The 27,692-nt window shown below is 43.2% G+C and overlaps 1 protein-coding gene across 1 annotated transcript; it reads left to right on the top strand.

The window, feature by feature from the left end:
* The first annotated feature begins 852 nt into the window (after window positions 1–852).
* Window positions 853–27,692, top strand: LOC104256063 (zinc finger CCCH-type antiviral protein 1). The gene is made up of 14 exons (XM_059816276.1): window positions 853–1,139; window positions 3,977–4,109; window positions 9,823–10,075; window positions 10,185–10,301; window positions 10,668–10,736; window positions 12,580–12,684; window positions 15,059–15,182; window positions 16,413–16,578; window positions 19,004–19,124; window positions 19,695–19,791; window positions 20,229–20,307; window positions 24,441–24,571; window positions 26,489–26,640; window positions 27,267–27,692. The coding sequence occupies exons 1-14, from the start codon at window positions 853–855 to the stop codon at window positions 27,548–27,550; spliced, it is 2,118 nt and encodes a 705-aa protein (XP_059672259.1). The 3' UTR covers window positions 27,551–27,692.

Here is a 27,692-nt window from a genome sequence, read left to right as displayed (position 1 = left end):
TGTTTCTTAAGCTTGCATTGCTGAACAGTTTGGATACGAAAACTCTTCTTGAATGGATTTAGTGCTCACCCCCCTCCCCGTCTTTCCGATTCACTGTCTGCCGTGCTTCTCCCCGGTCCCACAGGCCCTCCCAATTCCTACTTCAGCATTAGCAGGAACCCGTCATTTCTCGGCTTCGCATCCCCTGCCAGGACACCGCTCTGCAGCCAGCCTCAATCAGCAGCTGACTGCCAGCCTGAAAGAAAGGAAAGTAATGGCATTGCTATATAAAAACTATAATTGTTCAGGTATGATAAGTCTTTCTCCTACGTTGTAGGCTTAATGCTCTGGACCACATTTGTGTTAGTGTTACGTATCGGTAGAGAGAGCAGAAGTTAGCAGGGAGGCGAGAAAGTCCTTCAGCGGATGCTGGTGCTCTGCTCTATGTACACGCTCTGGGAGGGACTAGCACGGATCCATACGTGATATATAGGGACCGGTAACAATACTATACATGGAATTTCATCCAGGCAGCGGTTCATTGCCAAATCCAAACAGAAACAGCAAAGAACCCGGCATTTAAAATAACAAACAAACAAAAAACCGAAGAAAACCCCACACCCTTTTCAATCACTTCTCGCATTATTTGTCTCCTGGGTGGTTTCCAGCCGAGGAAGCCTCCGGGCTTCCCTGGCAGCGCCGGCGGCCGGGCCTGGCGCCGGCTTCCCGCCTTACCCCTCAGCGCTCCCTCAGCCGCAGGCCCCGCCCGCCGCCGGGCCCGCCCCGCGCCTTCAGTTTCGATTCCTCCCGAGGGCGTCCCGCGCCGCTTCCCCGTCTCGTCACACCGCGGCCGGCTGAGGCGAAGGGGGGACGATGACGGACCCGGCGGTGTGCTGCTTCCTCACCAAGACCCTGTGCGCCCAGGGCGGGCGGCTGGAGCTGCCGGAGCTCCGGGAGCACATCGGTCTCTCGGCGCAGCAGCTGGAGGAGACGCTGGCGGCGGCGGGTCCCCAGCGGTTCCTGGTGCTGCGGCACGGCGGCGGGGCGGGGGTCCTGGCCGTGTCGGCCGTGCGGGTCTGCGTCCGCAAGGAGTGCGGGGGCTGCGAGCGGCTGCACCTCTGCAAGCTGTACCTCATGGGCAAGTGCAACCTGGGGCCCAGGTGAGCGCGGGGGGACGGCGGGGCGCGGGCAGCCCTTGGCGCCGGCCGCCCTCGCGGAGGGGAGGGGGGTGCCCCCACACACACGCCCGACCCCCCCCCACACACACCAGACCCCCCCGGGCTTCTCCGGCGGGGCGGCAGGCTGCGCCCGCTCCCGTCCCTCGCCTGCGCCCGCTCCCGTCCCTCGCCTGCGCCCGCTCCCGTCCCTCGCCTGCGCCCGCTCCCGTCCCTCGCCTGCGCCGGCCGGCCCGCCTCGCCGGGGGTGCCGCTTCTGCCCCGGCTCTCCGCAGGAGGAGAGGCCCAGTGCCCTCGCGTGCAGCCTCGTCCCGGGCCTTTCTTGCTCGCCAAGGACTCGTTTGCTGTTTTGGCTGGTTTGGTCAAAGCCCGAAGTGACCGCCGTAGGTTGCAGGTTTCAGAAGCCTGGATTCTTTTGTCAGTGGTACGCTTTTTTTGTTCAAGCCGCTAGTCTGCCACAGCCATCCCTCAGCCCACTGGCATCTGGATGAAATAGTTTACAAATATTTCGCTGGTAAGAAAAAGCAAAGTGCTAGCATGCCCTCTGGTTTTAACCTAGAAAGTTACTGTAAGTCGCTGCTCCGCTTACAGCCCTTTCTGTGAGAGGCAGTGTTTGATTTCCCACGTACATCAGTCCCATTTTCTGGAAGTACGGAGGACTTGCAGGAGGGGTAGGACTAGCCTCTCTAGGCACAGGCAGGCCAAAGGTGGTACCTAGTTAAAAAAAAATAACGATAAAGGAAACCACAAACAAATGCAGAAGTCAAAGTGAGAAACTTTTCGGTGACAATGAATGTCAACGGTGAGCTCTGACGGAAGAATTTGCAGTTTAAGCTCCCAAGCCCCAGGTCTTGCGCTGTTGCAGTGTTAGTAATGTGCTGATACCACACCAGCTGCTGCTTCTTCTGCCCCAGCAAAATAGCTCCTTGTGCGCTTGGATTCGAAGAGAATGGAGGGGAAGGGCCATGTCTATCTTGGAATGGTACTAGCGAAGTATTAGGATGCTAAGATTTTCTTACTGTTTCTCTTTTTACTGACTGTGTGATTAGCTTCTGTGTGATTCACTGGTAAAAATACCTTCAAGTGCATATAGGCTGTTGTGCTGGATGACTCTGTGTGAACTAAAATGTGCAAGGAGGTGATTCTCTTTGTAATGATAAACCATTCTGTCCTCTCAATAGCACTAAAAGTATTTAAAATCACCTTTGTATGTGTTAATAAAAGGAAGAGTATGCCTTTTGTGGGAGGGAGGTTGATTAAAATGGGAGGGCAGAAATACTGCTAGGAGGACCACATGGATCAAGACAGAGAATATTTTTTAACTGATGGGTTAAAAATCTAGCCTTGCTTCCAGATCTTGTATCCTTTCTGGTTTAGATTTTTTTGAAAGGAAAATGTCTGTGCAAGTTACTGGGGTCTTACTATTTAGTGGAATCAGGATTTTAGTCCGGTTAAACCCGTTTTTAACTCATGTCCGGCAAGTAACTTTTCACTGCTTTTTTTCTAAATGTGTCATTAAACTCAGCTGCTTGGTTATCAATGTATTTGTGGACTGTTGCAGCCTTTGACTTTAGAAATGTACTCAAGTGATGTAGATCACCTTGTGACTGTCAGTGGAATGTGAAGTTAACTGTGGAGGAACGCTAGTAATGGCTCCCACTTCAAATACTCTGTAGCTCTCCTACCTTCATAGCCATTAATCTAGTGTCTACAGAATCTAGTATCCTTAGAAGATTGTTTCTCAGGACCAAAGATGGCACGCTTCTGCCCTTCAGACTTCGCATTCTTGTTTATTTGCTTACAAAGCAATGTGTCCAGCAGGTAGGCAGGGGTCAGGGGTGAAATGTCTACACAAGGGTCTGTACGGAAGGATTGGATCAGACACAGCATGAGGTAAAAAAGCTTTCACGAGGAGAGTTTCAGGAGTTAACTAGAGGTTAAAAGGATAAAGAGAACAGAGACTTGAGTCTGACAGATTAACAGGTACTTTTATTGGTTGAGTAGGTCTAGTCTTACGGCTTTTGAAGGGCAAGGCATAAGGAAGCTGTATTTTACTGCATTGAATTAATGCACAAGTTGACTATGTTTCTTCTCTTACTATTTATTTGCATTATCTTTTTAAATAGATGCAAAAAAAAAAAAGGCAATCTTTCTCTTTCTGTAGTTCATACTCCCTTCAGACATTTCCCTTGGGTTAGTAAGTGGCACCAGCATCTTCATTATTGTCCTTGAATCGCTTCTTTATCCAAAACTCAGAAGTTAATGAACTTTCTTGGATTTTTTTTTTTCAACTTCTGAGCCAGCAAAGATAACAAATTGTCTTGTTTTCAGCTTCGTTATCTCTTTGTTTTGCATTCTCCGACTCTTGTATCTTTCTTTACATGCCATCCCTAGGACAACAGCCTTTTACGTTCACAAAATCAAGGGTGTTGCAACTTCCACTGTTGTTGATGTATTCCTCTAAAATTAGCTTTCCCTCCAGCTGTTCCGTTGTGTGACTTGACTAGCCTCTTACAGGAGTGGAAGAAAGCGTGGGGTAAACAGACTTGCCTTCAAATCTGTGCTGCTAGGTTTCTTAGAATTGGTCTGGCCATGTCAATGTTTAAAGTGGGGATAATAATGCTACTGTATTTCACAGAGTTATTATGCTGTTTGGTCCATTCTGTAGCTGATTACAGAGACCATGTAAATGTTCACAGAGACTTTTGCCAAACTGCCTTTCTCTCCATAACGTTGAGCTTGAGAAAAGTCATCTGAGGTGGTTCTTTAAATCAACTTGACTGAAAAAGTAAACGTTGATATTTCTGTGTATTTTCTTGCAGCTCTTGTAAGTACCCACACGACATCATCAATGCTGAGAACAAGAAAGTTCTAAAGACTCATAACTTGTTTGGCCTCAATGAGAATGAGCTGCGAGTCCTGCTTCTCCAGAATGACCCTTTCCTCCTCCCTGATGTGAGTTGTACTGATTTCTTAAGAGAAGCTTTTGTTAATTAGGAGTGGGAGAGGGCAAGGGAGAAGGTGGAGGTCTGATCTTAATTTCAAACTGTTAAGATATATAACAGAAATATTAAGATTAGTCTGAAGTAGTAATGTGAATGGCTGTGTGTGAAAGCACCAGAAGAAGCAATACGGAGCAAGGGTTGTGAAAGTGCCATGTACTTAGAACAAAAAAAAAAATAACAGCAATAAAACTGTTAAACACTGAGGAGTGCGTTGCTTACATAAAACCAGAAAGCTTGCACCTTGATAAGGCCATGTCGTCTGTGACTTGTCAGCAGAAGATCCATCCTCTGACAGCAGGAAGCAGACAGCAAGGCTACACCCTTTTTTTGTGGCTGCCCAGGGAAGAGGTGGAGTCACCGTCACTGGAGGTGTTCAAGGAACATGTGGACGAGGCACTGCGGGACATGGTTTAGTGGGCATGGTGGTGTTGGTTGATGGTTGGACTTGATGATCTTACAGGTCTTTTCCAACCATAGTGATTCTGTGTGCCATTCCTGTTATCCCAACAGGATAGCCATAAAGTAACTCGAAACAAGCAAACAAAAAAAGTCTGCAACTTCACCAGAGGTTTACCCATGGTGAGGTAAGCAAGGTGGAGGTGAAAGATCACAATAATTGTACATGCTTACAGGATAAAAGACCTGACCAAACCCAGTTTGTTGGCTCTTCTCCAAGAGACGATGGAGACTAGGAAGCGAGGGCCCCTTTCCTTTTCCAGCCTACACAGGCCTGCACATTTTGGTGCTTGAGGGTATAGGGGAGTGAGAAAAATCTATGAGAAAATGACCAAATGACTGCAGTCAGTTTCGTGTAAAATCTGCCCCTTTCAAAGCACACCGAGGTTTTGTACACTGATTTTCTACAAAGCAACCTTTGTCCGGTTTGTATGCAAGTCATTGATTTTGTTAAATTTGGCTGAACAATCCATTCTGGTTCTGCATGTGTGTATAAGGGCAGTGCTACCTTCAAGGTATGACTGTTTTAAGCCAAGAATATCCTGTTCTGGCTACAGCTGTTCCTGGTTAAGAAATTACCAGAGTACTGCCTGTTACCCTTGTCTTTTGGAGGTTGTAATCTCCACAGATCTGTTGGCATAACAGTTCTATTGTTTTCTTATTCCCCGCTGTGACAGTGCTGGGTTTTTGACAAAATAGATCTTTGGGGCTTCTTTTGTAGTGTTTTACAATATGTTGTGCTGGCAGATTGAAGGAGCATGGTGGTGATAAGTAAGGAGGGTTAATAATATCTTTGTCTTGCTCAGCTGCATCTAAAACTTAAGTGTTTCTTATTTAATTACTCCCAGTAATGAGCAGATAATAGCAACCATCATTGATTGGTATTACTCTTAAGCTATTATCTATATATCTGTTCAGCCCTCACTGCTGGCAGGCATCATTAATTACCTCTAATTAAGCACCTTAACTCCTATTATGGAGTAAAATAGCAGAAATAGCAGAAAACAGTGATCCATGCAGGCCATTCATAAACCTGAGGGCTGGGGAGAGGGGTGTGAAAGCCAGCTTGGCTGTTCCTTGCTTAGAAATGCTGACTATCTGTGTGTGTGCCGATAAATGGCATGTATGAAGCTCTCAAGCAAGAGGAAACTTTGGTTATCTGTGACCTGAACTGGGGTGCAGGGTAAGAAAAACACAACAGCGCCGCAAAATCAGGGGTTTTTACGTTTTCCCTCACTGTCTCTCTGGCTCTCCTTTTTTTTTGTGTCTTGGCAAATGTAAGGGGCGGTGTGCTTTCTTGATGTAGCTAATTAGTGGATTCTTTGTTTTGCTGAGGCAGCGCTTTGGTCTGGTTTGGTAGTTTATTCTGATGCTCCCATGTAAAAATCTCATCTGGCAAACTACATTTTACTTTAGATGCTCTACAAAATCGCTCTCAAACAGATTCAGTGTCTTTAAATCTCCGGGAGCTTCACTTTGTAACTTAAGTGGCTGGTATCCCCGCTACCCTAAAGTCATATTTTGTGTAATGGGTGCTCCATACAAAATGTTTGTATTTTTAGTACTCTCTCAGCTTTTGCCCGTTTCTGTATTTTAGTTCCTTTTTTTTCCCCTACTCTCTTGAGCAGGAAGATGCAAGCATGAAAGCAATGCCTGTGCTCAGGCCCCCAAAACCAGTGTCTGACATAAGTCTTATACTTTTTTTGGTAGTTCTTAAACCAGCTTCAGGCTGCGTGACAAACTGTGCTCTCTGCTTCTGGTTTTGATTAGCAGTATTCTTGGAGGAGAAAGTTTCTAGAAAGGAGAGGATATTGAAGTTAAGGGGGAAAGATTGGGTTGGCGAAAGACCTATTAAGAAAGCAGTGATTTGAAGTTTTTCTAGAAACTTCCAGCAAACTATATTACTCTTTTGAACCGAGGGACTACTGTGTAAGTTTATATCGCAGCCCTTAGTTTGTGCTTGCTTGTCTGTCTCTGGTGGATGTTGGACTGTTTGTTTCCAGCTCAGTAACTTGAACAGTTATCTCCACTTGGAGGGACAGAAAACCAAGCTGCATATTTAAAGCCTTAACTTATTTTTCTTGTTAGGTGGGCACTTGGGTGAGGCATGTACATTTTAGATGAAGGTAACACTTTGAGTGGTATCGGGCCCCCAGAATAGAGCAATATTTTTCAACTGAGGAAGACCATCCCTTGGCAGTGATGTAAGATTTGAGTTCTTTAGTGACTGAAGTTGCAAAGCATCTCCCACAAGACTGTAATTACTTAGCACTTGCATATGTTCTTGATACATAGATCTTAGAGTGCTCTGGAGATACAAGCCTTTCTACATTCCCCTCGGACGAAGTTGGGAAAACGAAGGAGAAAAAAATGAATTGACTTACCCAAAATTCTGGAGTAGGTGAATAATTGCTTTGCATTGGCAGGTGCTAGTACTTTTGGGTCTCACTAAGAAAGGCATGTGATGCTTACAATAAATAGCTGGTTACTACTGAAGGTTGTAATGAGAAGAAATCTTATGTGTCCCTTCTGATGTCATGGGAACCCATGACAATACAGCATCAGACAGACCTCTCTGGTAGGACCATGGCTTGCTGTGCAGTATTCCCATCCGTGGTGATGTTCAGCACCCTTGCTGTTGTTCACACCTTCATAGTATTTTTCTGGAACAAAAACCCAAAGCTATTGGTCTTCTGTCCATATAAAACTGAATGTTCTAGATGGTGCACTGAGGTTCACTGGGAGCATTATGCTCTTATGCATCTCTATAGCAACAAGCTCTTACAAACAGTACATACAGGTTGTATTGTTAAAGGCAGTCGATGCTAATGACATGGTATGTGCTCCCTTTATGTGGCTGTCACTAATGATAACATATGGGCCTCTGCAACCAAGGCCTACAGGTAAACTGCATAGATTTGCTAGGAGTCACTGTCTCTTCATGTGGCTGAAGAGTCACATCTCTTCAATAATGTCTTCTACAGTGGCCCACTACATTAGCTGAAAATAGGTCCAAAATTAATTTTCCAAAATTTATTTTCTCAGTACAAGAGAGTGATGGAGCTACTGGAAGGAGTTCAGCAAAGAGCCACTAGGATGATGAAGGGACTGGAGCATGTCTTGCATGAGGACAGGCTGAGAGAGCAGGGACTATTAAGCCTGAAGAAGTGAAAGCTCAGGGGATCTCATCAATGTTTACGAACACCTGAAGGGGAGGGTGTAAAGAGGACAGAGCCAGGCTCTTTTCAGTGGTGCCCAGTGACAGGACCAGAGGTGATGGGCACAAAATGAAACACAGGAGGTTCCCTCTGAACATCAGGAAATGCTTTTTTACTGTGGGGGTGATTGAGCACTGGCATAGGTTGCCCAGAGGCATGGTGGTGTACCCCCTCGGAGGTAATCAAAAGCCATCCGGACACAGTCCTGGCCAACCAGCTGTAAGTAGCCCTGCAGGGGAATCTCTGCTAGGGCACCTGGAGTACCTCCTCCCCTTCCTTCTCACCTTGGTGCCTGCAGGACTTTCTCACACTTTCCCCACTGCCCCCCTCACTACTGTACAGCAGTTTGCCCTTCCCTAAATATGTTTCCCCAGAGGTGCCACCAGCTTGGCTGATGGGCTCAGCTGTGTCCTGCAGTGGGTCTGTTGGAGCCAGCTGTGTGCAGCGTGGGGCAGCCCTTAGCTTCTCACAGAGGCCAGCCCTGCTGCCAGCATCTTGCACAGGCGCCCAATGGATTGTAACACCACTGATAGCGTTTTGTGATGCAGCTGAGCTTAAAAATATATGTAATAGCCATAATTGCAAGGGGGTAAATGGAAAGTTGTGATATAGTTGCACAAACAGGGTGCAGGAAAACATGTAGAAGTAAAATCTGCACATATCTGGTAAAATTAAAATCCTGCAGAGCAGGCAGGTAGGGTATGTGATGGAAGCAGAATAATCCAGTAGAACAAGCAAAGCCAGAACAAGTCTAGATCCCCAAAATAAGATGTCAAAAGCAAATGAGAGCATTCTTCGGGCTGTTAAGCGTAGAAAAGCATAAAGCATCCACAATGACAGAGGGGAGATGGGGAAGAAAGAAGACAACCCCCTTTGGTTTCTGCATCCCGCAGAGGCTAAGAACCATCAAGGACTGTAGCCATCAGTGCTCACTGAAATTACATCAGTTCCATGGCTTTGTATGCTCCCACCTAATTCAGAGTAAGTTTGTGAAGGCTAATTGTTCTGTACATGATACTGACTGATGGAGGAACTCGCCTTTGGCAATGGGGATTTTTAATGAATATGAATCCAGTAGAGTTGTTTTGCAGTTGAAACTGGCCTGATTTTTCAGTCTTTTAAACACTGCCATCTCAACAATCTCTAGTTCCCTAGTTGATATATAAATCTATATATATTCAGTTGCAACACAGCACAAAAACTGTTTCTGTTGCTTGGAACAGGGGTTGGGAGGAGATCTGTGACAGTTCCTGGTGTGATGTTGGGGCTGTCTGCCAGACAGCTGTGTGTTGTCCTTAATAAGCTTTCTTGTTACGGGCTGCTCCTCTGTGGTGCAGGAGCAGCAGTGTTGCTGTGGTGCTTGGTGGGCAATATGAAGGAGTTTTTGGTGTGTGGCTTGTTCTCTGGGTCCAATTCACTGCATATCTCTTTTTTTGCTGAGCAGAGGAATAAAGAAGTGCATTGTTTTTTCCATATGTACTCTAATCTCAAAGCATTTTTATCATTTTTAGATGCCCAAGTCTTCAATGCAGAATAAGCTTTACAAATAGGAAATGCAAATGCTCTTTCAGCTCCATGAAATTATACCTCATTTGACACAGTACATATGTTTTTATTGAGACGCTTGTTCTTTGTTGTGGTTTTGTTTTGGGTTTTTTGTTTTGTTTTGCTTTTAATAAAATAACTGTAAAACAGTCAGTTATTATGTAACTGTCTTGCTTAGGAGTGCCAAAAATGAATGCTTGTTGGATTGGCTTTTCTTCGAAAAAAGCTCTGCACAACTTTAAAACTGAAAATGCATGAGTCAGCTGAAAATGCCTGCTCTTCCACGCAAGAACTCTGTCCAGATTAAAGAAGTCACAATGAACACATGCTTTTTAGTCACAGGTTTTCTGCTGTTAAAGCTGCATGCCTATAGAACAAAGAAAAAAATTACTGATTCTAATGTGCTTTTCCATTTCATATTGCATCTATCCTCCCCACTTCTAGGTCTGCCAATTTTACAACAGAAAGGATGATACCTGCAAGCAGCAAAACAACTGTAACAAGCTTCATATTTGTCGACACTTTCTCCGAGGGGAATGTAGATTTTTTCAATGCAAGAGGTCCCATAACCTCTTGGATGCCCATGCATTGAGAGTGTTGGAAACTGGAGGTGTGGATGGGAGCATAGCTTCAAACATCCAGACTATATGTGATCACAAGCATGTGGAATTCAACAAGGAACTGATGAAGGGGAAAAGTAAGTTGTAAGAACACTGAGTTTAAATAGGATTCTGAGTCTGATAGAGGTAGAAGCCATTCTTGCCTTACCTCACAGCTAAACCCCATCATCCTTTCTGTGCTTTCAGACTACAAGTACAAACCAAGAGAAGATTTCTTGAGAAAAAAAGCAGTTATGAGGAGTAAAGAACTGAAGATAACTTTGCAAACAGTGGGCTTCACACTGGATATGCCACCTTCAGAAGGTAAATACCTAGATAAGTACCAACTGTTTCCATGTGGATCAGCTTTCCTGTTTCCTGTCTTACAACGCGTACGTATTTTTTTCCCTCCTGCCGCTAATCTGCTTTCAGGAATGGTGTAAGTCATGGGCAAGTAGTGTGGGAGCGAGAGCTGCATTACTGTTGCCTAAAATACTGCATGCAAAGTTGCTGTTGAGTGGCTGCCGATAACTGACTAGCTGGGATTTGAAACTCTACCCTGAGCAGCAGTGGAGTACCGGTGGCAAATTATATGTGTGATGGACATAATCCTCAACACACAAATTGGGATGTTGCCAGCTGGCTGAGGTTCTGGTCCAGCAGTGCTGTTCATTCGGTCTTCTCGTGCAGGTCCCAGGAGCAATGTACGTGGTCAGAGCCAACACCAGTTGCCAACAGGAGCTGGAGGTAAAGACGAAGGTATGGATTGTTTCTAAGCCTCCAGTCATGAGATCAGTGGTTCTCATTGGGATTTGGTTTCACACAGCCCTACAGCTCCTTGCAGTAGTCGGGGTGCAGCTTATGTGCTTACCCTACCGTATGCCGAAAGCCATAGTCCCAGATGGCCTGTGGAGGAGCGTTGAGATTTCTGCCCAAGCATTGTGCGGCACAATGGGGAGTAGTCAGGGATTGATCTCAGTACTGTTCTGGACACATTGCTTCCTTCCTGGGAGGGTGACGGAGTTGTATCTGTACGTATGATATCTTTCCTTGCCTTCTGTCCCCAGGGAATGGATATAGCTTTGTCAGTAGCATGGTTGTCCTGATAAACCTCCCAGTGAGTGAATAGGTACTCGTAAATCTCTTGTCCTCCTGGGCAGAAGGGTCTTGGCTTTAAAGCCTGTCAGAGTCCAATACTCTCTGAACAGGTTCTTGTAGATATTCCACACATGGAGGGCGAAATGTTTAATATCAAATTTACTTATTTGAAGATGGTTGATGTTACACAGGTGTTGGGTTAACCCTGGTAGGCAGCTAGGCACCACACAGCCACTTGCTCACTTCCCCCTGGCCCCCAGTGGGACAGGGGAAGAGGAAAGGAAGAATAAAAGCAAGAAAACTTGGGGTTCAAGATAAAGGAAAAGGAAAAAAAATATCAAGTGTAGAAGAAAGTGTAAGAAGAAAGAAGAAAGTGTAAGAAGAAAGAAGAAAACAAAGCAAAGCAAGTGATGCAAAGGGAATCACTCACCACCTCCCACGGATAGGCTGATGCCCAGGCAGTTCCTGAGCAAAAGATGACCAACCCTCCTAAAACTCCCTCTTTTCCCTTTTATTGCTGAGCATAATGTTATATGGTATGGAATATTTCTTTGGTTAGTTTGGGTCCTCTGCCCAGTTGTGTCCCCTCCCAACCTATTGTGCAATCCCCAATATATTAGCTGGAGGGGAGCAGAGTGAGAAACGGAGAAGGCCTTGATGCTGCGCAAACACTGTTCAGCAAAAGCTAGGGTGTCAGTGTGTTATCAGCATTGTTTTGGTCAAAAAATCTAAAACACAGCACCATATGTGCTGCTATGAAGAAAATTAACTCCATCTTAGCCAGGCCCAGTACAATGAGACTTCTGATGTAGCAGAGTGATGCAAAATACACTGAAAACACAATACAAATGTTAAGTTACACTTACCAAAACATAGCAGTTGCAATAGGTAGTTCAATCACAATACCAATGTGATTCCCATTACAGGTCTGTAAATACGCTCACTGTCATAATGCTGGGTGTCCCCAGTCTCCAGGAAGGAATACATGCATTGAAGCCAGCTAAAGCCCGTTGCTCTCTTCAAAATTCTTTTGTTAGTTGTTTAGGTTTTATACTGCTATGTTGGGCTGAGCCCTGTATTCACTCCCCTCATGCTGGTCTGGCTAACTCGGGTAGAAACATTTACACCACCAGTTGATCCACTCAGCTGACGTAGCCAGTTATCTAAAACAAAAGCCACCCTCCGGTCACCTTTGCATTGAGACAAAGTCAGCTTCTTTGCAATAGCCGTGGTCAGTCACACCCTGTGTTACTCTGAGCTCCATGGGCACATCTCCCTTGGCCATCTCCACTGAGCCTTCTTCCGTTTTAGGGGTTTATTGGTCAGTCACAAAGCCCTAACTCACGCGGGGGGCTGTACAGGGGATAGTCAGATCCTGAAAGTGCTTGACCTGGCTGCTGCGGTCAGCTCTGGTATTTCTGGGATGAAATACCAATTGCAGTGGCGTTCTTTTAGAATTGTATTTTGGTAGGGCAAATAAGGACTGATGTGTCCTTTCCTGTAGATAAAAAAGACAATTCCTCTGCTGAAGCTTCGAAGGACAAAAAAGAAGATGATAAGTGTGATGAGATATGCGTGTTTTATGTCTGGAAGTACTGCAAACATAAAGGTAAGCTTTATAAAAATGTTATCTTCAGAGAGCAGCGTCTGCAGAGGCGCTCCCCGCTCGATGGCTCGGACTAGTGGTGGCGTATGGAGTGACAGTGGCGATTGTGCCTTCTCACTCATTCGCTTTGTTTCCAAGTCACTGATAAACACTGTCAGAATTACAAACATAATCAATCAGAGGAAAGTCAAGTGGATACACTTAAACCCTTTCTCCTCTAGATGATCCATCTATGGCCTATTTCAGTCCTGTTGATGGGGGCAGGCTTTGGGTATGTTTCTGTGGCAAAAACCCTTCAAGTGTTAAATGTTACAATTTCTGTGACTATTAGATCATTTTAAGAGCTGGCCTTATGCTGTTGTCATTGACGACTGGTAACAATATGTCATCCATTATTCCTGCTGCCTTTATTCCTGCTGTATCCTACGTACATCAGCTAATAGCAATATTCTTCCCCATTAAGTCCTTTAAAAAGTGATCTGAGATGTTAACGCATCTTAAGAAAACACAGTAGTTGTACCAGCTAAGCTAAAGATAAGTCTAGTCCATTGTCTATCTGGGAGTGGCCAATAACAGGGGTCTGGGGGAAAATACAGGTATAAACAATTGGGAGGGGGGCTGTCCCTGAACAGTCACCTAACCCCAAGGTTAGGCTCTTCCTTGGTCATGAGGAGATATCATGAGATTTTCTTTCAATGAACTTGTCCAGTTGCTTTCTAAAGGACTACTCCTTTTCTGACCTCCTGGTCTTGGTAAAAGATCCACTTAAATTAGATCAGACTGTGTTTGCTTGTGCTTAGGATGTGGACAGTAAGTTGCCTGATAACTGTTTGATCTGAGATGTTTGTGTGTATTTAGCATTTCTGTAGTGGGTTTGTGCGCAGATAAAGATGCAGTTCTGCCGTCAGAAGCTCCTTTTCTAAAAGGCAAATGAGTAAGTTACTTCAGGGCTTGATAATACCTCTTCTTAACCATTCCTTTGAAGAGAGACAGTACTTTAAAAATAAATTGTCTCTTTTATGGATATTTTATGGATCACAGAAATGAAATCTGGCCAAGAGAGACCAAGCGTGGTTTTGTCTACAGCTTTTCAAGTTAATTTAAGCACAGTGCTTTCAAGACAGCGTGCACTCCAGCCGTGTTAACAAAAAGAAGGAAGAAAGGAGTGAATGACACTGTTGTCCTCATAACTGGAGTTAGTTTGCATACGTTCTGTGGTCAGATACATCAGGGCTCAGGAATGGTGAAACTCCTTTTGGCTCTGTCTGTGCATCAGCTACTCCAGCCTTGTATCACATTTCTCAGACTCTCTGCTTCTTTAGGACCAGGCTTGAGGCTTAAGTTTATGAACTTTTGGACCTGCATAATGTCAATGGTCTACCTGTGTGCTAGCTGTGGAAGTCAGGCTCAAAGCAGCTATAGTGTGACCACCAAACAGCTAAACTCAAATAATAGTTGGAGAGTTAGTGTGCTTTGCCATGCCATGTTTGGCTCAAAAGTTGTAAATAAGAGGTTTGGTCCATACTGGGATGTGGAGCGTACATCAGCTTCCCGCAGCAGGAGGCCTGGAGGTCAGCCTCTGCCTTTATCCAGCAGCATGCACTCATACAGGCGTGTTAAGCAGGTCCGACCTCAAACACACAGACATATGTGCATTGAAAACATAGATGATTTAAAAAAACCCCAGAAGTCTTTCTCTTCCTGTGTGAAGGGTATGTAGCACTGCTGCAGGTCTTGCATGCAAGGCAGTTAAAAGTTGCTGCTTCCCATTTTCTGAGAAGTGAAGCACCAATTCCAAGAGTGCCTAGCACTCTTGTTAGTAGGGCAGTATGCTACCTGTTCAGGGGTGACTGTAGGGTCCCTCTTGGTGGATATTCTGTGGAGTATTACAGTCCTTTAATGCTGCTTCATTTTTTGGGCGGGACCTAAAAAAAACGTTCAGGACTTGGTAACCACACCGTAAGCTCTAAGGGAAAGAGAGAACCAAATATATTGGAGCGCTTATGTGATATGTAGACTAGACTTTGTATAGCTGAGAAACATGGTGGTGTGTGACATACAGACACATACTTCCTATCTGTGGTACTGCTCTCCCAGCTGCTAATGTCGTGTCTCAGCAAAGGGAAGGTTGTGGATTCGTTGAAATATATTTGGCAGTATGAGAGCTTATGTTGCTTTTCTAGATAAGACTGGAGAAACACACACCCCTATTGTTCGAACATATTTCTATTTTCAACACTCTGTCTTTATTGCTCATACCAAAGCCCAGGAGATAAAGCCAGAGTGTAAAAAATGCTCGTTCCTTTGTTTTTTTTTTCTTGTCTTGCTCTCTGTGTTATGATTGCAGAGCCCTCAACTATGTCTGATGTCATTACAGATAAATGCAGACTTGTTCATTACCATTTGCCATATCGATGGCAGGTATATAATGGGATCACCTGGAATGACCTTTCCATGATGGAGGAAATTGAAAAGGCGTATTGTGACCCAGGAAACAGCAGGTATAGTAATGCTGGACTGCTTGCATAGAGTACTGTGGTTGAGCCCCTGAGGAAAAACTCTTGTTTTCTTCCTAAAGATGTCTGACTTTCATAACTTCTGATTACTGAGCTTCTCAGAATCTGGGAGGATGTACAGATGAGAATTTTTTCTTTTTAAAGAGAAAAGTAAAAGCGATTGCATGGAAATATCACCCCATTTTTGTCTTCTAAAAATAACACAACAATAGCTTGCATTTAAAACTCTATACAGGGTAAAAAGGGGGGGGGGAGTTTAGTGCTTAGAATATTAGTATTTCAGATAACGAATCATTATTTATTTATAATAATTAAGTTGGGCCTTTTAACAACAGTTCAGAGCTGGTCCTTCTCTATGGCTATTCCTTTCCTAATGCAGCTAGTATCTATTATAATAATACAATATAATAATATCTATAATGTGCCTAGAGGAGTTTTATTAAATGCCCTTTGTGTAAGCAGTCCATCTTTTTTTTTTTTTTTTAAGAGAGCGCATTTTCCCTTTAATTCCTTTCTGAAAGCCCCACTATAAGCCACCTGGATTTGTAGGGGACCCCAAGTTTGGCCTCAATAAAACAGTATAGTCATTTTGGCCCATGCTGCTTCCGGCAGCACATGATTTTGATCTGCAGCTTGACTAGGCTGCTGGATGGTGCAAACTGCAAGCAAGATTCCCAAGAGGAGGTTGCTTTCAAAGCCCTTCTGCCTGAGAGTTAATTTTTCAAGCCTCCCAGAAGTAAGAGCCCATGTGGTTCCAGTGATGAATGCTATTTACAGAACTCACAGCTGTGATTGCATCCTCTGTAACCACAGAAAAAGAACAAAGTTGATAAGCTGCAGGTGTTTGCTGGTAAACTCAGTCACATACTTACTGACTTCCATTTTTGTACTAAGAAAAGCTGTAGCCATGCTTATTTATTGCAGAAATACCTTTTGCACATTATACGTGTAGCCTCAGACTGTCTGTAAAGTTGGCATGCAACATCTGGCTAGCGATTGAGATCGCATTCAGTGTCTCACAGGCCATAGTTCGCTTCTGAAGATTGGAAACTGTTTTCAGAGCTGCCATGCATGCTGTGGGAAATACTCTTATTTCAGGCCTAATTAAGCTCAGGCAATCACATTACATTAAAGAAAATTGCACCAGCTTAAACTGGGGATTAGAGGATAAAATATATACTGTTAACTATAATAAACCTGAATTTGTCCTTACAGCATAGCAGCTAAGAACATTGATTTTCAGACAATGACCTGCTCTTCTTCTTCGCTTCGACGCCTCTCTACACAATCATCAGTCACAAGCCCCACACTTGTATTGACCACGCAGTGGATTTGGTATTGGAAGAATGACCAAGGCCAGTGGATTGAATATGGAGAACAGGTGAGTCCACATCCTGTGCTTTGAATCACTTCTGAAGAAATGTGTGGAGCCTCTTCCCCCTGTTCCCTTTTACTCAGCAAGGTTAATTAAGCATATAGTTGTGCTTGAATTTTACAGTGTCAAGTAAAGCTACGGATGTTCATAACAGATGTGATAAAATGGTAACAGGCTGGAGGGGAGGGAACACGCCTTATCTCCTTGCAGTGAGGTTCAGTACAAATGATAATCTTTCTTTGTGTCTCGCTGATTTGTTATAACTGCTTGCCTGACAAAGACCTTGTTGGCAAATGCAGGAAAGCAAAATTCCTTTTTTTTTTTTTTTAGCTTGTGTTGATCAGACTGTTTTTGATGATGCATGCTGGCTTCTGTAGTCAGATTCCCTTTTGGAGTTGTCCATGGCTTCTACAAGATTCAACATGTATACGCTGTCCTTGAAATGTGTTGCCTTTTAAATTATTCAGGAAGTAGTCTTGGTCTCTTCTAAGCATTGTCCTGCTTCCTTGGACATGCAAGGATTGCTCTGCTCTCTCAGATCAAATGTTACCTTTTTCCTTGGGTGGCTAAATCCTCTTTGAGAAGAGTGATCTATCTGAAAAATGCAGGAAAAAAAAATAAGGAATCTCTCCTTCCCCCAGGGCAGATGAGTTTTCCCCATCTGGTTTACAGTACAGCTGCATAAATGGCAGAACAGAAAGGTGATCCAGGGACATGGAAAAGTAGGCAGGGAAAGATGATGGATATAGTGGCTCTGGCAATGGTGGGCCTTGATTTCAGTAGGCAGCTTAAATGGAAAGCATCTCCATCAGCATACCCTCATATTTTACATTGTTTTGTACATTAGAGAATTATACTTGCATCGTGGTTTTAACCCGGTGTCGCGGAGCAGATTTAGAATCTGTCGACTGTGCCAGTTTGTCGCGGGGGAGATTTTAGACTGTTTAAAGAACCACCGCCAAAGGTAGCAGCAAAAGTAGTTTTATTCAAGTAGGATGTTGTAATAAAAGTGAGACTTAACAAAGTCCAATGGCAAGGTTCACTCTATTACTTACTGCACAGAGGATATAATAGTAATTCAAAGTTACCAATACAAAATCTGAGTATACTATAATATAAAGTTATGCACAATATTGGTTGCTTACCAAAGATGTGCAGCTGGTAAGGGGTCTCTCGGCCTCAAGGAGTAATCTTGAGAGGTGTCCTAGCTCAGGGGGAGATCACTGCTGTGCAGCCTGCTCCTTAGCACGGACAGCTCAAAAAAAGCTCACTCAGGCTGTCTTATTTATGGAATAAAGTGGTTGGCTCGTAGTCAAATTACATGCAATGGAAAAGGTATGCATGAGACTCCTTGTACCCACAACTTACTTTGTTTCTTGACAAATGAGTCTTGGAAGAACCACCTGCTATTCATGTGTTAATCGCACGATCGATGTTGCAGTTTCCAAGCTCATACACATCAATGCTCACCATGTCACCCTGTTCCTGTGTGGGTTTTCAGAGAACAGGTTGGAACTACAGAAGGTCATGGCCTGGTCATGGCCTTGGCCTTTAATGCCTTTGGAGCCTGAACCAAACTAACATGAGTTTGGTCAAGGAGTCGAGTGCATCTGTCACACCCGGCCAGCAACTAGGCCCCACACAGCCGCTTGCTCAGTCCCCCCGGTGGGTTGGGGGAGAGAATCAGAAGGGTGAAAGTGAGAAAACTCGTGGGTTGAGATAAAGACAGTTTAACAGGTAAAGCAAAAGCTGCGCACGCAAGCACAGCAAAACAAGGAATTCATTCACTACTTCCCATCGGCAGGCAGGTGTTCAGCCATCTCCAGGAAAGCTAGGCTCCATCACACATATCGGTTGCTTGGGAAGAGAAGCACCGTAACTCTGAATGTCCCCTCCTTCTTCCCCCAGCTTTATATGCTGAGCATGACATCATATGGTATGGAATATCCCTTTGGTCAGTTGGGGTCAGCTGTCCCAGCTGTGTCCCCTCCCCATTTCCTGTGCACCCCCAGCCTACTTGCTGGTGGGGTGGTGTGAGAAGCAGAAAAGGCCTTGACTCTGTGTAAGCACTGCTTAGCAGTAACTAAAACATCCCTGCTTTATCAACACCATTTTCAGCACAAATCCAAAACACAGCCCCATACTAGCTACTATGAAGAAGTTTGACTCTATCCTAGCCCAAACCAGTGCAACTTGTTACAGAAATTTAAATGGGATACATGTGTGTCCGTCATTACTAATTATGTATTTGTGTGTATATTATGAGTGTTTGGTAATCACACTTTAGGCCACGGTAGTTCTGGGTAGATTCCTCTTCATCCTACTCTTTGCCTCTTCTTTGCCTCTACCCAAACTCGTTATCCAGGGTTTAGTCCTGACTGTGTTTACTCATTACTCTTCCCTCCCTGCTTTTTCTTTCCCCTCCGCAAAGGGAGAAGGGGATGGTGTGAAGTCGCCATCTTCTGATGTTATTGAGAATCTGTATCTAGCAGATCCAGATGCCACCATATCTTTCCAGGCCGGCTTGAATCATTACCAGCTCAATTTTAAAGGTACTCATTTTAAAGGTTCTCGTTTTAAAGGTTCTCATTTACAACTATGCAGTGCTTTACAAAGTCTAACTTGCAAGCTATCCCAGCTTTTAGAAGCTATGACTTGTTTTACTAACATTGCCAGATTTACTCTTTGGAAGGGGAAGTGAGGTAGTGATGGCCCAGAGGAAATTCCTTACAAAAGTAACCTTCCCCTTTATTCCTTGATGCTATCCAGACTTGCATTGGACCAGAAATAAAAAGATTCGTAGTCCTCACATAAAGGCATAGTAAACCTTAAGTAAAGTGAGTTAACGATGTGGATGGTAAAAATGAAAAACCAAGCACCTTTCTATGGTGCTGAAGCAACATGTAAAGAGCATGAATGACTTAAGGGAGCAAGCAAGATAGGCACAGGTTAAATAACAGTTACAGGAAGGACAAGGAGCTTACATAGGCTTTGTGCAACTATGCTTCAGCAGATAGACTTGACAATGAATATGCACTTTTCATCAATGAATGACTGTCGTTAATTAGTGACCGCATCTTGTAGACTTATTCATGACTTTTTTCTTCTCTTTTCTCCTCAAGAAATGACCCAGACAAACATCTCTTTTAAAACTCGAAGAAGGGTCTGCAGGCGACCAAAGTTTGTGTCTTCTGAAGATGTGCAGAAGATAAAGAAAGGGTAAATGATACTCTTTAAGTCGTTTTCTCATATTTCAGAAGTAATTATAAGGCAAAATGGCTGCCAGTACTGGCTGGCAGTAATTGTGCACAGAACGCAGCTGTTGCCAGAAGAAAGCATACCTATTTGACTGAACAGAAGCTGTATCGCAAACTCCCAGCTTGGTGCATCAGCTGGTTTCTGGGGTATGTGTTACTCCAGGTACCACATCCACAGGACTGGTGATGCACAGTTCTTAAAGAAGCAAGTGAAAGAGGACTGTGACAATTGAATGGCAGCATGCAAAGCCCAGCTCACAGACTGAGGCCGTTTCCCAGTTTCTTTGTGGTTTATTTTGTTTATTTTTAAATGTAGGAATTGGCCAAAGGGGATGCTGCCAATTTGAATGTTCAGATCAGTACTAGAATTACTAACACCTCGTTTCTGTTTGCAAACAGCCAGAGGAATTCTTCTATTCCAAATCAAGCCTGTCCTAGCCACTGGGATCAATCTGCGCTGCCTGACTTGGGATACAAGGTATCTTTTTTTTTTCCTTTTGGCTCTTGTAATTCTGATGGAAAGGCACAATTCAAAAAAGGATGCTACTTAACTGAAGCTATTGTAACTGGGTCAATGCTAAAAAGGGACAGGAATGATTTCTTGGGTGGGTGTGCTAAAGATCTAGGTGATCTCCCAAGAGCTCCTGAAAAAGGTGCCAAATTCCCATGAACTTCATCTGCATTTTAGGCATCTATCTACATGCAAAACCAAAACTCAGTAAATTCAAGACAAAAAGATTCACTGTTAAAAATGAAAAAATTACTTACCTTGGTGACTTAGTGGATCAGTTAAGCAAGGGGCTTCTATGAAGTGTCTATTTCTTCACTAGAAGCTGGGCTGAGACCAAACCCTTTCTGTGTAGGCCATTAAAAAGCCATCCAATAATAATACCGTTGTGGCTGTGGTGGATAAAGTTTGGACTGTAGATAGAGGAAAGGAAATCTGTATACACTCTTTCGAGTCACCCAGTACTGTCACATACATCACAGATGTGAGCGCAAACCATGGCCTCAAGCAATGGCAGAAATAGAGTTACAGCCAATAATATCAAAAAACATTTGTAGTGATCTCTTCAATAAAACAAACCAAAACCCTGCCAGCCCAAAGTCTATGTTCCTATTTGGTCCACCAAGACCAAAAATGTGCAGGTCTTTTTAAAATTACTAGGTCTAATATTATTAAGAAGCAGTCCTCCTGGAAGAGCAGCACAAACTGGAAGTACCACGGTATACTAGAAGAAAGGCTTTTTGGTGTTACACTTGTCCTTTTTTATAGTGGTTTTGACCCTGATTAAGGAACAGCACATAATGTGGAGTGTAGGAGGTTTTCCTTGTTGACTGTGTCGCAGAATCTCGTATGATGCTGACCAAGTTGTATTGGCACAGGTATCTTGATGGCTAGGGACAGGACAGAAGTAATAACCATATTTCCAGAATTCTTTCTGGCTACTTTCAGTTGGCAGAGAGCTCCATTGCTATTCTCACTCTTTGTATTTTGTCTTTCCTAGTGTAGTTACATTGGCAGTGGCATGGGAACCAGAAATACCATGTCTCTCAGCTTCCATGGGCTGGTTTCTGTTACTCTGCTTTGTGCTGAATGTTTCACTTTACCCTGACTACCCTCTTGTGTTGGATTATGCGTTACTCAATGTAATACCAGTATCTGGTCATGTGCGTATATAGCGAATTCATCTAAATACAGTTCTGATGAAAAAATCAATGTGTAGAATTTAAATCAACTGCTCTGCACGTTAGCTCCCTTCAAATAGCCGTTTTTCACGATTAGCAAAAAAGCCTGGTTTTTCAAGACTGTGAAAGTGTCAGGTGTCCAGCACCTGCTGAATGAACTAATAATGAGTTTGTGTGGGAATCTGGCAGCCAGACCTTTTGAAGATTTGGGCCTGTGGTATTTTGAGCTCTGTCAAAATAATAAAGGTAATCAGCTTAATAAATAATAAAGGTCAAGAATAAATAATAAAGGTAATCAATAATAAAGCTAATCAGCTCTTTCCGTGGCTTATAGGCAGCTTAACTGATTAACACAAACTTAAATTTTTCAAAAGAATGCTAGGAAGACAGGTAGCCCAGTTCTTTTTAGGTGTCCGAGTTGTACGTACTTAACTGCTTCCCTTACTCTGAAAACTTCAGTCTGAATTTTCATTGACTCCATTTGTTTGGGTGTTTCTGGAGTCACTGAGGCGAGTGTGAGAGGCTTTGGAATGCTATGTGTAGATCCATGGTATCGCTGGACGGGGATGGTACTTGTGGGGATGCATGAAACGAAGGACCATCTTGTCTCCCAGAGCTCAGTCTGCTTGCTGAGTTGGCACCTAAGAACACCAGCTCTTAAGTTGTAAAGTGAGTGCCTTTCATAGGAAAGGAAAAGTTAATTCTGTGCCTAAGAAGTGACAAAGCCCACAGTACCTGTTGACACTAAAAGTAAAAGTCTGGGCTAGCTTAAATATTTCTGTGGGACCCTAAGCTTGTTTTTTTGCAGTAGGTAATATTGGGACTGGCTGGGATTCTGCATGCATGTGGTGACCATCGTAACATCTGACAATTACGACTTGATGAATTCCCTTCTCTTCAGACATTGACAAATAATCCTGGCAAAATTTGCTGCGCTGGAAGTGATCCATTTTAAAAAGGAACACCTATTTGAAATAGGGAGAAAGTCATCTTTGCTTAAAAAGAGCTGCTCTGTTTTGGTAACATTGCTTATTTTTTGAGTGTTGCAGTGTCTTAATCTGTAAATCATTGAGAATCATAGTTCTATAGAAAGTAGAGTGTATGAAATGCACAGTAGAAATTGGTAACGCCAGTTGGAAAGTTGGTGTGGATCTCTTCTGTCTTTTGGTTAACAGACAAAGTGAAATTAGTAGTTGGTAAACCTTTTAAAGGCAAAAAAAGGAATTGATATTGTCTTGGAACTTCATGCTGGGTTTTAAATTGTATCTTTTAATGTACAACTGAGAAACGTGTGCAACGAATGTGTGTTTTTATGTCAGAGGATGTCTTTGTGCAGCTGCTGTGTTGCTGAATCCTGACACGCATGCCAAAGATTGCTGTGCCGTAACAGGAACGGGAGCTGATGCAATGCGAAGAGCCTATCTGTGTGCTTTATAGACGTTAGTTCTAGCTGAGTCACTGTCACTAATACAAACAATGGTGCTTCCAAAACCTAAGTGAACTAGAGATCAAGGTTTGATATCTCAGAGTAATGTTCTTGTACAGTCATACACTAACAGAAATTATCGTCAGGCCAGTGATTCTTTCTCTGCCTCAGGAGCTCCACTCCTTGATAGTGGGTTAGCAAATGCTTATCCTCTCTAGGATTTTCCTTTTTAGGTCTGAAGAGGAAAAGAGCTGAAGAAGTTATGTTGCTATGAAGTATCAACTTGCAATAGCAGTGTGATGTTACCCTTTACTGGCAGGGGAAGTGTCTTTGGGGAAATGAGGACAATCCCACAAAGTTTTTATGCAAAAGAGAACTGGCTTTGTTGCTTGGAGGCCATCATATGATAAAATAATTGAAGTACCTTTCTTAAAGGATTAGGCCTTGTACCACGCAGCTGACCCTCTGTTTTACCCAGAAAGGTTACGGTGCCTCAGTAAAAGATGCAACATAGCAAAAGCATACTTTTAGTCTAAATAAGAATTGTTTATGTATAAATAAAAGATGTCATACTGAAATGTAGTGACATAATTTTCATCTTGTAGGTGATGGTGAGCAACTTGAGCTGTAGTGTCACAGAGCATGCAGATAATAAATACTTGCCCATCCAAATTGTTTTATGTCTTGTGTTGTAAAGAGGCTTTGCAAAATATTATTGTATTAGCACATGGGAAATTCCATTCAACCTTGTAAAAGCTTTTTAATAAATTCAAAGAAATAATTCTTCCTTGTGCAGCTGACTTTATTCTTAATCCTTAGAAGACTTTCCTATGATAGGCCTCTTCTTCAGTATTTCATGCACAAGCTGGACATGATGTCCAGAAAAACACTTCTTTACTTATATGCAGCTGTGAATAAATATCCTCTCTAAACTCAGCCTTCTAAAATGTGAAGCTTTTGCCTGAGAGGTTAAGATGTTGATTTCGTATTACCTTCTAGGATGACCTCAGCTTTCCTGCTTAAAACACAACTTTGATACATGGGATGTTCAAGACATCTTGAGTCCTCACTTGACTTAGGCAGTGGTAAAGTGGAAAGTATTACTCAGTGACATCAGTCTGCCAGCTTTATGCATTTTCAGTCTAGTTTGCAGAAGAGAAGTGTTCTTTCTAGAAGATGAAGTACTTTGGAGAAAAAATTGTAAAACTTTAGCATGATATAAGCAAGCAGAAGAGCTTGAATCATGTTTTAATTATGTTTTGCCTTAACTTTTCCTTGGCAAAAAATTGCATTTCTTGGTGGATTTTTAAACACAAAAAGTGTGGATGTGCATATGAAGTTTATGTCCTAATTATCCACATAGACACAATTAAATTAAACTTCCTAAGTATAGTTTGGGGACCATTCTGAAAGTGTATCTGCTGTAATTAGGCTTCTGCATGTTACAAGCTAACTGAAGCCTCATGTCTTCTTTTGCTTTGGTTTATATTTTATAGGCAGTGGAGATCAGTAATACAACCTCTGAATACAACAAAATAAAGCAGCTGTTTCGTCAGACTATGAGAAGCTACAATGTCCTTAAAATACAGAGGATTCAGAATCCATCCCTCTGGAAAGTGTTTCAGTGGTTAGTACTTGTTTCCTCATCCTTATGGGGAGGGAGCCTCCAGGAGCTGGTGTCCTGTATCTCCTTCCTAGGAAAGGAAAGACGTTACCACCTATGCTTGAACATGACCAGTATTTCCTTCTTAGGGCAAGTTTCAGGGCTGAAATTAAGTGGCTAAGGCCTTCCAGAGAATGCCGTGCTCCTGGGGGGAGGTTCCCTTTGGATGACTCCTTGGAAGATGGGGAGAGGGGTACGGACAGAAAGACACAAATGACGCAAAATTGGGGTGAGGATACCCACAGTGACGTGGAATAGCATACTGTCTCAGGGACTGAACAGTAACTGCCTGTTGCATGTGTTGTCTGTAACAAATGTTTATCCGTTAGAGTATATGAAATAAATACTTCCTAAAAAAGTGGGCAAGGGTGAGGGTGCTTGGGCCTTTTTTTAGTTTGGTGTGTCCCCCCCCCCCCCCGAGTCAGATTTATTCAAGGCTTCTTCAAAAGTCTGAGTACCTTTGCTGAATGAAGTCAGTATTCACTGAGAAAGAATCCTTGTGCTTTAACTTAATGATCTCTGAGTTACAGAGCTCCTTTCTGGTTTTCATCATCTGCATCAGTGATACTGAACTCCAGGTCCTCATGCCAAGCTAGATACCAACAGATTTGAGCTGGTGCTAGTGACAATAAACGACTGTGTTCAGGTTAATTTGGTAGCAGATTATGCTGTTGCATAGAACAGTTGTCTAGTTTAAAACAAAAGCAGAGATACTTAATGGATGTATTCAAGGACTGTATGGAATGGTAACAAAGAAGAAAAATAGTGCTCAAGTAAGTACTTTCACCTCCAAAGTGACTGAACCCAGGAAGTTATCACCTAATCATTTCATAAAGTCTTGTCACCTAGCAAAAGTTAAGACACTTCAAAATATGTAATAGTGCATACTTTTTCTTTTGATCCTCCTCCAATGAGCTAATTAAGCTAACCAGGCAGAGTTTAACATTGCCAAGTTCTCAATGAACAAATTTCAATCCATTGCTCTTAACTTTTCATTTATGCAGTTTACAAGTTGGAAGGGTTGTCCCCTCTCCCCAGCTCCATTTGTTTTGTAGCTGATCGCTTCCTGAAGAGTATTACTGTCTTGTCCGCTTCAACAGCTTCTGAAAACCTGTGGGATGTCCGGATGCTGTGAAATAGTGATAGTTGAGCCTTCTGTTGCAATTCCTCTTTTGATACTGGTCATAGCTCAGCCTGACCCTGGCCTAAATCAGTAAGGTCTTCAGTGGTGAGAGAAGGCTCAGTTTCACTCCTTCTGGCTCTGTCTCCTCAGTTGCACTGATCTCACTGAGGGGCAGGAGCTCAGGCTGGTGGAAGGTTACAACAGGAGAGGTGCAAGAGGGAATGTTAGGTGCCTGCAGCCCAGGCAGAAAGCCCGTCTCAGGCCTGTCCTCTTGCAGGAGAGCTGGCCCCGTGCGTATGGCAGGTTCAGTTCACTAGGGGAATGAAGAAGAAGCTGCCTCTAGCTTTCGCCCAGTGCTGGAGCAGGGAGGCTCTGCGCTTAGTACAACCTCCACTCTGCACAGGGTTTGGGGCTCCGAAGGGACAAGAGACATTAAAGCAGAACTAGTTGGACCCTACAGAGCAGCAAAAGGTTGGTACAGTGAGGACTGGAGTAGTGCTGATGCTTACTTAAATTCACTGAAGAAAGGTAAAGTTCTCTATAATTGCTGGGCAGTGGTATCAGTATATTGCTCATCTTGTAATTGTTCATCATACTGCTGGTCTGTTTCATCTTGAAGCTGAGAGAGGAGAAAGCAGACTGAAATTTCATTCAGCTGATATTTACACATACATTATGTACTTTTTTTGTCTTTTTTAAACCCCTTTCTCCCTTTTCTTCCATGGCTCATGCTCTCCTCCCCTGCATTTTTCCATTAGGCAAAAGGAGCAGATGAAGAGGGAAAATGGAGGGAAGGAAGTAAATGAACGGTTCTTGTTCCACGGAACCATGAGCTCCTCCGTGGAAGCCATCTGCGTTCACAACTTTGACTGGAGAATTTGCGGAAGCAATGGAACAAACTATGGAAAAGGTACGTAGAAGTGACTCTGTGTGGTAGACGTCTACTTAGACTCCCCTGATACTGCAGCAATCAAAATTTTGAAGTCTCTGACTATAGAAGGTGAAAAAAATAGGTAGGAATTGGTATTATCATCTTCCTTCCCTCTGGAGAGGGCAGGAATTTGCTTTGTGTGGGGCTAAGTCTTTTCACAAGGTGTTAAGAGAATTAATGTAGGGATTTGAAAAAGCCTCAGTTGCCATAGGTGGGATCTTCTGAAGGCTCAAGGTCCTAATTTGAACTTGCCAGAGAAATGGCTGCTAGTCTTCATGGTAGGGAGCAAGAAGGGTGTGCATTCCTCAGTATGATCGTGGAAAGTCCTCATGTTTTCTTGTCTATCCCTCTCATTGTAACACACATACCTGTAGTGGTTTTATATGTTTTGGTTTTTAAAAAATTATTCCTAAAATAGCAAATTCTGAATGGAAATGATGTGGTGAAATGCTTTCTCTTGTAAAAAATTTTACGGTATTATGTAAACTGAGTAAGAGGAGACCTGAAAGTTGGGTGAAACACCTCCTGAAAAACAAGAGGATGCTTAGTTTTCTCTGTCCCGTTATACATATTCCTTATAACTCTGTTTTCACATCATTTTCTAGGAAGTTACTTTGCTAGAGATGCTTCCTATTCCCATGCATACAGTCAGTCTGCAGTGAAAACAAACATCATGTTCGTGGCTCGTGTATTGGTTGGAGATTCCATTAAAGGCAATGCAACCTATGTTCGTCCCCCGACAAAGGCTGCTGATGGGCTTCGGTTTTATGACAGCTGTGTGGACGATGAGTTAAATCCCTCAATTTTTGTTGTCTTTGAAAAACATCAGATTTACCCAGAGTATATAATAGAGTATAAGGAGGAAGAAAAAAAATGTATTATATCTTAAAGGGATCAGAGCTGTTGGCATCCCTCATCTTATTTTCTGTATTGCAGGTGTTCTCATACTTGGTGATTTCTCCCTTTTTAATATAATCCTTTGGAATGTTAATCCAAAGAATTTCTGTATTAATGAGGGCTGGCAAAACAGA

Source organism: Gavia stellata, chromosome 4 (genome assembly GCF_030936135.1).
Source record: "Gavia stellata isolate bGavSte3 chromosome 4, bGavSte3.hap2, whole genome shotgun sequence".
Classification (NCBI taxonomy): Eukaryota; Metazoa; Chordata; class Aves; order Gaviiformes; family Gaviidae; genus Gavia; species Gavia stellata.
The sequence above is the reverse complement of the archived record's forward strand: the minus strand, read 5'-3'. Positions and strand labels throughout refer to the sequence as shown.

Coding starts and splice junctions, on each gene's coding strand:
- LOC104256063 (XM_059816276.1), top strand. CDS start 853: ATGACGGACCCGGCGGTGTGCTGCTTCCTCACCAAGACCCTGTGCGCC. Junction 4,110..9,822: donor ACCCTTTCCTCCTCCCTGAT/GTGAGTTGTACT, acceptor CCCCACTTCTAG/GTCTGCCAATTTTACAACAG. Junction 24,572..26,488: donor CTCTGGAAAGTGTTTCAGTG/GTTAGTACTTGT, acceptor TTTTTCCATTAG/GCAAAAGGAGCAGATGAAGA.